General features: G+C 40.9%; 1 protein-coding gene across 1 annotated transcript; it reads right to left on the bottom strand.

The window, feature by feature from the left end:
• Positions 1-1461: 1461 nt before the first annotated feature.
• On the bottom strand, positions 1462-7030 carry CCDC185 (coiled-coil domain containing 185). Its single transcript, XM_075204313.1, has one exon. It carries the CDS (start codon positions 6949-6951, stop codon positions 5365-5367), a length of 1587 nt encoding a protein of 528 aa, XP_075060414.1. The 5' UTR covers positions 6952-7030; the 3' UTR covers positions 1462-5364.
• Between the last annotated feature and the right edge of the window lie 5465 nt (positions 7031-12495).

Here is a 12495-nt window from a genome sequence, read left to right as displayed (position 1 = left end):
CACACATCAGCCAATAACAGTCATCCTCCGAGCACATTCACCAACATGTACGAAAATGATCATAGGAATTTTGAAAGGAACATTATGGCCAATTTGGGCCCAATGACACTCCAATATGAGCCATTTACTCAGTATCAGCGGTGGGGCCAGCGTAAGGGAGTACATATCTCTTCTCATTATTATATATCCAACCTCTGTCCACAATTTCGAAAGCTGTAGGGGTATATTTATCAAGGGGCAGTTATGAAAAACCTGGATGGGCTTTGTCTTTAATAAAATTGCAGTTTTTAAAAAATGACAGCAAATTTCAGAGAATCTGCGATTTTTCATAACCATCGGTTGATAAATATAGTCCTTAGAATCCCTGAAACAAGGGGCCCATCTTCAGCTAGTGCACTTACACGATCAGGGGACCAAACAAAGTTGACCTCCTGTTACTAAGCCAATCTTCTTACTGAAGCCCCGTCAGCCTGTGGTATGATAGTAGTGGTAGCATGCAGTGATTAAAGGCCCTTTAACTCTGGCCTATCACACAACAGCCGATTATCACAATGGTGGTTTAAGGATCCTTGAAAGTTACGATTTACCTTCAGATCTGTTCTCTTCATCTGTCATAACTGTCGGCTGAAAAGATGGGGACTCTGCACACTGCATAGAGATCTATGGACACTGCCGGTCCTGAGTGCTTACACACTGCATAGAGATCTATGGACACTGCAGATCCTGAGTGCTTACACACTGCATAGAGATCTATAGACACTGCCGGTCCTGAGTGCTTACACACTGCATAGAGATCTATAGACACTGCCGGTCCTGAGTGCTTACACACTGCATAGAGATCTATGGACACTGCCGGTCCTGAGTGCTTACACACTGCATAGAGATCTATAGACACTGCCGGTCCTGAGTGCTTACACACTGCATAGAGATCTATAGACACTGCCGGTCCTGAGTGCTTACACACTGCATAGAGATCTATGGACACTGCAGATCCTGAGTGCTTACACACTGCAGAATTTGCCCGACCTCGTTCCATCATTTATAGAGATTTTTAGTCCAGTTTAAAAATCAAATGAAACGATACAATGTTCTTTGGAACAATAATCGTTTATCGTTGAAGCATACACACTAATGCGATATCGGGTCGAACGGTCATTTATTGTGTAATTGGCCCGATAATCAACTGAACACCCTGTAGTGTGTACCCAGCTTTATACAGACACTAAGAACAGACCATGATATATGAATCATCAAAGAGGTATCCAATAAAATATCCCTACGCCTAATTATACAACAGATACTAAAATACATTTGGTGAGTAGGGTCATAAACGCACTTTGAGACTGTATATTGTGGTTTAAATCACGTTCCTTTTAGCTCTATTTTAATTCTACATAATTACACAACAACTTCAAAAGTGTAAATTGGGAAACATTTATTTTGTTGTTCACATGTCAAACTTACAAAAATATATTTCTGAAAATAACTTCAATATTATAGAAAACAATCTACATGTTACAATCACCTAGAAATATCAGTATATCACATAGCTATATATTTATATATATATAAATAGAATTAAAAAATATATTTATCATACAAACAGAACACAAAGGGAATTTAGCAATATCTAAAACTGTATTGAACTAAAATACTGATACATGTTTTACCCAGAAACAAAAATGATATGACAGGTTCACTGTCCTTAGATGAAGTAGCTTTTTGCTGTTATTGAGTTGCAGAAACAATTATATAGAATAGCCAGAATGGATATATTAGAGCAAATGTAACGATTACCATTAAGCAAAATGTTCTGTAGGTGCTGCATGCTTTTCAGATAAAACGTCAGGTTAAAGCAGTGTTGGCTAACCTGTGACACTCCAGGTGTTTGTGAAACTACAAGTCCCAGCATGCTTTGCCAATATATAGCTGCTTATTGCTAGAAGGGTATGCTGGGACTTGTAGTTTCACAACACCTGGAGTGTCACAGGTTAGCCGACACTGCATTAAAGTATTTCTCCGTTTTATTGATTTGGAACCACCGTGTATGCCGTTGGCACAAAACCTCTATAGTAGTTACCTTGTGAAATCTGGAAATGTAGACCAGCTCCTGCCTCTTACTAACAGAGTAATAGAAAAAAATAAAAAAAATACAAAAATATAAAAAACACACTAAGTCCGCCTATCAATGAAATCTTATAAAATGTAATACTAAAAGCACAAAATGAAACAACAATAATTGTTAAACACTCATTAAAATAAATGGCAAGTCACTAATATTCCCCAAATTTCCTTTCAGTGTACACTGATTAAATATTACAAAAGCAGCCACTGAGATTAAGATAATACCTATCTCTATAACAGAGAAAACTGGGAGAGATTTTAATCACTTCTAATTTAAAACAATCATCTCTCCTCTAACTGATCTGGTGATTCCAGCTACCAAAATAGATTTAAATAGTAAACCACAATATATGTGCCAGAAGATGGGACTTTACTATTGCTTTAAATATAATCTATATATCACACTGAAAGTCTCCTAACACCACACAGGTTATTCGTTGTTGTTATATAACACATGGATAGCTTTGATAGTGTTGCACAAATGGATTCCACACTTAAGGGTATATTTACTAAACTGCGGGTTTGAAAGGTGCAGATGTTGCCTATAGCAACACGATTCTATCATTTATTTAGCACATTCTACAAACTGACAGCTAGAATCTGATTGGTTGCTATAGGCAACATCTCCACTTTTTCAAACCTGCAGTTTAGTAAATATAACCCCTAGCTGCAGATTGAAGCAGATCAGTCAGTATGTGGATGGATCATCGCACGGCTTAGCGTGAATGGCCACAGAGGAGATTTTAGCGTCTGTATGTTGTATTAATGAGGGTCCTATGTGAGGCCAGATTACATGTAACAGCTGGTAAGTGGGTCGCTCAGTGACGTTATCACTACCAAAGGAACGGCATGGGATCACTTTGGCGAAATCCGTTGCTCTTTTCACAGACTCTTTGGTTATGTAAAGAGCTCATTAGCATTTGTGAGTGTGTTTATGATATCGTTTAATGAAGGAGGTCATAATTATCTCACCTTTAAGGAGCATTTCTGAGTGATGTAATGTTTCAAACACATTAATAAAATATATATATATATATATATATACACACACACTTCCTTCTGGGTCTTTGTGGTATTAAGGGTACTATCAGCTCATTATTGACACTACAAACACATATCGTTTCCAGAAAAGTAATAAGCCATTAAGACTGAGTGATATTAATTATAGCAACAACAAGAGCAGCAGTACTTTGTACGGGTAATTATTCCAAGAGAAGAGAACACTAAAAATGTAGACTTTTGTGCAAAGGGTTGTCTATATAAAATAGCGAACCACTAGGTCTTTGAACATAAATATAAATTATTCACAATACTTAGTGGCCGTCTAAGAGCTGCACTTATTGAGATCCATAGAAATGTAACCCTAGAATTGACAAGAAAACACTTTTAGTTACCTTGGCTACCAAGAGTTCTCCAACGGCCTATTCCTATACAACAACCATCGTCTCTATATGCATACTACATTTTAAAGTGGTTAAATCACCTTACTGTAAAAATGTGTGTATTGTAAAGCAATTCCCAGTGATTAAAACAAGGGTAATAAGAGTGCGAACATTGCTTTGCTATACACCAATCAAAAACCAGCAACACCTCAATTAAATGCATTCTTTTGTTAATCTATAACCTGCGGGTGATCTGATTTGCTCTACTGCCAACAGCCTAATGCTTTACTCAGACAGCGAGAGCAGCAGCGACATCTACAGGTAAAGGAAGATAATGCACTCCATTAAGTAAATACTGAGAAGCAAAACAATATAATCAAAATATGTCTCATTTTATAATTAAATAGCAAAGTTCAATTATTTTTAATTTGCCACAAACTTAGTTTTTAGTCACCAGCAGACCTCTCCCCAATAAGCAGGACTGTGGCAGGTCCCATACCAGGGACTCCCATGTTTTGGCACCACATTAGTTGTTACATTTAAAGAATAAGAGGTTTGATATTGTACATACATTTTGCTATGCAAATTAGTACAAGCTATTACTCTCAGCCATCAGCCAATTCTGACACTGAAAAGGCTGCTAGGTGTAAATCATTAAATAGATTTAGGATTCCCATATACAGGCTAATCTTTGTCCAATTTGGCTGCACACACGCTAGGGGACAAATCGGACAGAGTCGCCATTTAACACTTGTGCTGAACTGCTAGAATCCCTCAGGGCTCACCAACAGTGCAGGTTTTCTGGATCACGTGACATAATTAGGACCACCTGTGGATCTGTTACAATGTGTCAGTCAGTAATGAATACACCTGTGCTCCAGCAAGGAGATATGGGAAACCTGCACTGTTAGGGAGCCCTGAGGACTGGGTTTGGGAAAAACTGTGCTAGATCTATAAAGCACAACTAGCACAGTCTGCAGGGTGCATAGAGTTACAGTGTTTACCAAACCCAGTCCTCAGAGAAACCCAGCAGGGCATGTTTTCCATATCTCCTTGCTGGAGCACAGGTGTAGTCATTACTGACTGACACATTGTAACAGAACCACAGGTGGTGTAATTATCTCCCTTGTCACCTGGAAAACCTGCACTGTTAGGAGGCCGTGAGGACTGGGTTTGGGAAACACTGATTTAGCCAGTTACACACAAGCTGTAAAAACCTGTTGAAGTATTAAAAAAAAAAATGTTCTGGGCTTATTCAGCAACAGACATAATTTGCCTCTAAAATGCATGTGTGACACCAACTCATTTTGAACTGACAGAGGAACTATTTAAGATTCCAATTATCAAAGGAACATTTTAAAGAACTAATTTTTGGCTGAAATGGGCAATAGTAATAAGAACTAGTCCAATTCTCTATATATAATTAGTAATTAACATCTAGATGTAAAAAATATATCTCAAGTCTGTTAATAAACTGTAATACATAATGCTTGTTGCATTGCTATATAAATTCTGAATTAAGTCAATTTAGTAAACATGACCCATTCAGAGATATTAGATATCTGCAATAAGTATTAAACTCTGCATTTGCTGTGGAGCTACTAGTCCCAGCATGCCACTGGCTGGGACTTCTAGTTCCACACAAGCTAGAAAGCCACAGATAGAAAAACTCTAGTACAATGCACAAAACTGACACTGGTGGGTATGTGGCCTCAGACAATCAGAGATAAAAAAAATGATGTGTATGATTAATTACACGTAAACACTCTATAAAAATAATTAGTGCAAACAGATTTGGATGCATTTTGGCCAGGGTCTAATTCTACTGCATCACTTTGAAATTGAGAAACACCATTTTTTACGGGATAGATTTTAGAAGACTTGCACTTAACTGTGCCTGAAGAGCCATTTGGTCAAAGGTTCTGCTTTTTGTCTGCTCTCTAATTTTATCTCTAATATGAAACGAAGCCCTGGCGATCTTTCTTCCTTGCTCAATTGTGGCTTCTTTTTCCTTGAGCAGTTTGTCACTCTTTTGGTCTTTAATTCTAATAAGATGCGCTATTTCTTTCCTGTGGTTGTCTTCCTCCTCCTGGACTTTTTGTTTTAAGTGGTGGTGGGTCCTCTCCTTGATGAAGTTCAGTTCCCGGGCCCTTTCAGCCTTATTCTGTTTACTTTTTCCTAAAGAATCTGAAGCCTGCTTAATCTTTCGGTCAGTTAATTGAGCCAGCACTTTCTTGTGTTGCATCTGCACTTTTTCTTGTTGCTCGGCCCTGATCTTAGCCATGAGTATCAGCTCCTCTTCCCGAGTTGCTTTCTCTTGTAATTCCTTATTTCTTTCCTCCACAATCTGCTCATAGAGCTCTTGAAACCTCCGCTCCTTCTGCTGGATGGATATCCTCTTGGAGCGCTCCTCTGCTTTCACCTGGCTGTCCACCCCCTCTTTCAACCTGGAATGTCTTAGCTTCTCATACTCATTTTTTACTTGGATGTTTTTCTTATTCTGGAAGTCTTTGATCATTTTGGCACCGATGGCCTGCATCATCCGTTCCTCCAGCGGACAACTACTCATGTCTCCGCCGTTTACATACGAAGCTTCTGTCTCCTCTTGGACTTGTCTCTTACTTTCTAGATCCTGTCTGGCTTTCCTCAAACCATCTTTCAGCAGTATCTTTTGTTCCGACAACAACTTCTTGTTATTCTGGGAGGGCAAACAACGGCTGGTGCCCAGCTGCCACTCCAGTTTGGAGCCCTTGGGATTTCCTCGGCGGCTCTGCAGTGTGTCGATGGGGTCTTTCTTGCTCATGGCGGCTCTGATGACCCGCTCTTTGCTCCTGAGCTCTTCCCAGGCTCGCTCAGCTTGCAGCATCCTCTGCTTGGACGTCTCTTCCTCCTGGTGCTTGAGTAACATCAGGGCTGCAATCTTCTTATCTCTGTCAGGCACGGACAACCCGATTTCTTTCTCCACCTTCCTGGCCAGCTGATTGACCTCCACCTCTGGGCGGAACAGGTCGCTTTGGCTCAGGCTTTTACGCGGGGTCTCGTCTCCCCTTCTCTGGCCTTTGAATTTGGTGTTCTGGGGGTCCCAGGGGAGCGAGGCGGCAGCGGGGGACAAATGGTGGCCTCTCTGGAGGGTGGACGGGGTGGAATGGGGCATTTTATAGTCGCTCTCCAGCAATTGGTTCCTCAGCTCTCTGCACAATCTCAGCTTCCTCAGGCGCTTCTTCTCCTGGGTCTCATACAGGTCACTGACCTCCAGGTTCCTGGCCCCCCAGTTCTCTTCCCTCACCTCAGCATAGGACTTGTGCAGTAGATCCACGGGCCTCACCCCCAGCCTGGCACAGGCTTCCAGGGAGCGAGGGCTGGTCAGCACATAGCGGCTGCCCCCACAGTCCTCAAAGTTATGGAGGTCCAGGTGCAGAGTGGGAGACTGTCTGCCGTCCTCCATCTCTGCTCCTCAGTGTGCCTTCCGTTGCCACGGTCTGATGGACGCTTCTCTCGGTTGCCCGGGGTGAGAAGGACGCTAAAGAGGCCGGAAATTTGAGATGTCCCTGTCTGCCGCAGACAAAGATAATAAACAACGCTGCGACCTCTAGTGACAGCAGAGGCCGCTGCCTCTTCGGCCCTACAAGTCGGGATATCACTGCGCATGCGTTGTCAGCCCGTGTCCGAACACTAGAAGAATAAATATTTAGTAATTGGTCGTCAAACGTGTCTCAGGTTATGAACACATTTGTGTGAAGACTCCTGTATGCTAACATACTTAGTTGTTAGCAGTAATTTATAGCTAATTTAAAATGTATCTAAGGGAGTGAGAGAGGCAGAGAAAAAGGTAACCATATCAACATACCAATTTTAATATGTTATGTTGTATTAAACTGTGTCATTTATGTAACTGAAAAAAAACCACATTGTGTTAATGATATTGTTTTGTTATATTTGTACCAGTGCTCAGTTTACCAGATCAGTCCATACTTTGCCAACCTGTATCCTTTTCACAGTGAGATAATACCCTATCTGTACTTTTAATACATATCTTCCAATGGCAATAACCAGGGTTGAATTTAAATGATGTTATAAATGTTAATGTAATTAGGTGATTACAGGTGGAAAACATTAGTTAAAAGCAGAAGCAGAGTATTATCTCACTCTCAAAAGGAGTTAGGTTGGCAGATGTGTCAGCCTTACTTGTAGGCTCAACTAGGTTCTTTATCCAATAAAATTACCAGGTGCTCACTCAGATTGCCAAAAACGGCGCAAAGATGCGGAAAATAACGCTCGAATTAGATTGCCGTGCTATGGAAAAAAGTGGATACCGTTAATGTGTCATGCACAGCAAAGTCCAGTGAGAAAGAACTGACTTCCCACTAGTCTGGACAAATGTGTGTAAATCCTACCTAAATCGATCAGTTTGGAGGGATGTCGTAATGAAGGTCCTTATTCCGGTGACCACAATATAAGGCAGAACTTTAAATCTGGTGTCCATCTTATAAATAAATAAAATAAAAATGCAAAGCCCATATTCTGGTCACTAGGTTATAAGGTAGAGGCCATTTTTTGGGTGAACACCATACAAATACATTGTTGAATGCAGGGGTATAGCTAGACGTTTGTGGTCCCCATAGCAACATATTGAAGTGCCCCCCACAGTTTTCTTAATAGGGACACACAAAAGAGCCTGATTCAAGTCCGACCGCAACTTGCACGCAAATTGTGGTAAAAATAAAAAATAGTACGGACAACGAGCATAATTTCTCCCGTATTCAAATCCGATAAAGATGCCTCTCGATTTGAATCTGGGTGTAACTATGCTCTGCCTAATAGTAACTTGCCGTATGTTAACAGAGTGCAGGATACGCACCTGCATATGTGCAATATAAAGTCACACCGCAAATGCAAAAAAAAAAATTTTTTATAAAATAAATGAACAACTCATAATATAATAAATAATAAAGAAATATGTGTATTTTTAAAATTCTTGTTAACACTAAATACATAAATCTTGATGTTCTTAATTTGTACTATACTTACAATGCAGTTTTATTATGTATCTTACTTGTATCATACATGCCAATTTTTGAGATCTCCCATCTGGAGATCTCGATGGCATTTTTTTTTTTTGGGGGGGGGCGTGGCAAAGTGGGACGTGTCACTTGGCCCCCTAACATGTCAGTTTGGCCTGTTAGAGCAGGGGGTGTGGCTGCGCTGACGCTTGAAACACGTCATTAAGCCCCGCCCCCAACAGTCAACTAACCGAACGGGCCAGGAATCGGGAGGACTCCCGGGAGAGTGGGTAACAATGACTTGCATACACTTGTTCTTTGCTATCCAATGGCACGCTTACATGTAGATTTTAATACAAAGACTATGCCATACCGGTCATCACTATTCGTCGGCACTTACACCTGCCCTGGAGTGAATGGAAATGATACATCTGAAACCAAGTGTACTTATGAGAAACCCAGGACTAGAATGTAATGCAAACGGATTTACGTCCAAACATGAGTCTGACCCAAAATTTCCACTTCCTAGGACTAGTGAAACCTTGGCAGGTCCTTGTAATTGTAAATCAGACAGAATACCCAAAAAACAGACTAACCGGGCGACATCCACACAGGTGGTAATCCTATTTTAATATTATTTATCACAACACAACAATCTAAATACATGTCACCCTTTGCTCACTCTGACAAATGTACATTCTCCATTGGATGTTTATTATAATTTTTGAACCATCTGTTTAAACAGCCAGCCTCAGTGCTTTTCATATATAAATAGCATATAGTTGCCAACAGTCCCTAATTTCTGGCAAATGTCCCCAGTTTTCAATACCGATCAACTGCACAGTCCAATTCCTCCTATTTTTATATTATATTTATATTATTTATAGTGTACCGATCTCTGCCCGGACTGAACCTCCTATGATGCAGTTAGATGCAGAAGCAACTTGACCCTGGAAAGTATTTTAACATTTTTGACAAGTGTGAAATGACGGCTGACTTGCTAAAATATAAATAATTAATATATACGGAAAGGAATCCTTATCCAGTATCTATTATACATGTCTTGAAAAACATTTTTACGTTGTGATTACTGTGAGCAAATAAGCAACGACTTGCTCTATAAACTGCAGCACACTGACAACAAATAATTCTGTATAGTACCAGGAAAAAACATATATACCATTAATGCACTAAGCTATTGCCATTGAAGTGTGAAATTAGCACACCATTCCACAAAGAATCATAGACGAGTGGGTGTTATGTAATCGTAAAGTGTTAAAACGTAGTTAAAAAACGGATACAGCAGCCTGGTAATGGATTGAAGTGAGCAATGGTGTGTTATATGTGCAGTGTAAGTGATACAGGCAATATAAATAATATACTGCGGCAGTTTGAAGGACAGAAGGGCTAAATTATGGGCAGCACGGTGGCTTAGTGGTTAGCACTTCTGCCTCACAGCACTGGGGTCATGAGTTCGATTCCCGACCATGGCCTTATCTGTGTGGAGTTTGTATGTTCTCCCTGTGTTTGCGTGGGTTTCCTCCGGGTGCTCCGGTTTCCTCCCACACTCCAAAAACATACTAGTAGGTTAATTGGCTTATATCAAAATTGACCCTAGTCTCTCCCTGTCTGTCTGTCTCCCTCTCTGTCTGTTTGTCACCCTCTCTGTCTGACTGTGTGTGATTGTGTGTCTATATTAGGGAATTTAGACTGCAAGCTCCAATGGGGCAGGGACTGATGTAAATGAGTTCTCTGTACAGCGCTGCGGAATTAGTGGCGCTATATAAATAAATGATGATGATGATGATGATGAAATTCCGATCAGCTGATAGCGAATAGCAGAAACGATGGAGTACAGAGCGAATATAGATCTGATACTGTAATCATAGACAGAAATGCACATTTGTATATAGAATGAATACATTGGTCATTTAAAGTATAGAAATCAACATTTGTGGTTTAAAACTAACAGTTTCATTATTTTGCTAACTGGAAATGCCAGTGAATGTGGCCGCAGTGGATAACACAGCAGACAATTTTAAGGTTCTCATTTACAGTTAAGAGCAAAGCAACTAAAGGGGTTGTTGGCGAGTTGGGCGTACACCCCGTCTGCTTAGCAGGTCTAGCGCATTCGCGTAATTGCAAACTGAGGCAGACCCATGCGGAGACGCATATATACATACGCCAGTCAGTAGCTGTATAACTTGCGGCTCCCCGAGAGCTGGTGCACAGACATACTGTCGCCATCTCTAGCTAACCGCTTCTGATTGGCTGATTAAGGGCTCATCTCTAAAGCCGGTGCTTTTGCCATTTCTCGTGTATATATTGTATGATTTGTTTGGCATATTTTAGAATTTATTTTTTTGCTACTCTCCTTCATACACGGAAGGTTATTATTTTAAGTTTAAATCACACCTAAAAATGAATGCCTTTTTAGCCATCAACACAAAGGGACGGTTTAGGTGGAAGATGTCTTAGGCTGTGAAATGTAATGTATGAATTAATTCAGTTGAAAACCAATATTCGAGATTCAGATTTTAGTGTATAGATCCTCTTATCTCTAATCAGTGTCGGACTGGGACATGAAGGGCCCACCGGGGAATGCAACGCTAGGGGCCCACCAGAGGGGGTGTGGCCAGCCATCATAGAGACGTGACCAGACACTAGAGGGGGAGTGGTCAGTCCACGAAGGACAGCTGGCACCATAGTGTAGTATATAAATAATGTAGTGTGTATAAAGAGTACACAGTGTTGACCTGCCCCTTAGATTGGCAGAGCAGTCACCAAAAATCGGGATTGTCCCACTAGACCAGGCTTGGCTAACCTGTGGCAATCCAGGTGTTGTGAAAGTACAAGCCCCAGCATGCTCTGCCAATATATAGCAGCTTATTGCTGTAAGGGTATGCTGGGACTTGTAGTTTCACAACACCTGGAGTGCCACAGGTTAGCCAAGCCTGCATTAGACTCAGAATATTTGACAGACTGTCCTACCTGTTGTTGTCACTTTTATCACCTGTGGCTGCTGGTTTTTTTAGTTGTGGCTTGTCTGTATCCTGGAATGTTGAGGGCCCCATTTGGAAAAATTAATGGGTACATTTAGAAAATTCTAACCAGCCTCGGCATTAAATAAATAGGGCCCACAATTAATACTTAGGCCTTCCTCCACACCCAACATTACATTAATAGTATTCCCATTTAATAAATAAACCTGATACCCTCCCTCCAAACAGCCCCAGCAGTAAATTAATAGCATTTACATTTAATACATCCATTTCCCACAACCATTCCCAGCATTAAATAATATTCACATTTAATAGATAGCCCTGCTCCCCACACTCAGCCCCATTCAATTATAGACCCAAAACACCTCAACATCAAAATAAAGGATCATCACCCCCTCCCTATAGTGTTCTCTGTGCAGCTCCCCTCCCTATAGTTTAGCATAGGCAGTCCCTCCATCACTATAGTTTAGCATAGGCAGTCCCCCCCATCACTATAGTTTAGCATAGGCAGTCCCCCCATCACTATAGTTTAGCATAGGCAGTCCCCCCCATCACTATAGTTTAGCATAGGCAGTCCCCCCCATCACTATAGTTTAGCAAAGGCAGTCCCCCCCATCACTATAGTTTAGCAAAGGCAGCCCCCCTCACTATAGTTTAGAGTAGAACGGCAGCCCACCTATAGTTTAGTATAGTCAGTCCCCCTATGCCACACAGTAGTGCCCCCAAACAATATTATGCCACACAGTATTGCCCCCAAACAATATTGTGCCACACAGTAGGGCCCCCAAACAATATTATGCCACACAGTAGTGCCCCCAAACAATATTATGCCACACAGTAGTGCCCCCAAACAATGTTATCCCTCACAGTAGTGCCATGTTATGCACACAGTAGTACCAAAAATTCACAAATGCCACACTATTGTGTCCCCACTTCATATTATACCTGCAATAGTGCCACCCAATTCATACTATATATACTATATAT

This window comes from Mixophyes fleayi, chromosome 3 (assembly GCF_038048845.1).
Source record: "Mixophyes fleayi isolate aMixFle1 chromosome 3, aMixFle1.hap1, whole genome shotgun sequence".
NCBI classification, from domain to species: domain Eukaryota; kingdom Metazoa; phylum Chordata; class Amphibia; order Anura; family Limnodynastidae; genus Mixophyes; species Mixophyes fleayi.
The sequence above is the reverse complement of the archived record's forward strand: the minus strand, read 5'-3'. Positions and strand labels throughout refer to the sequence as shown.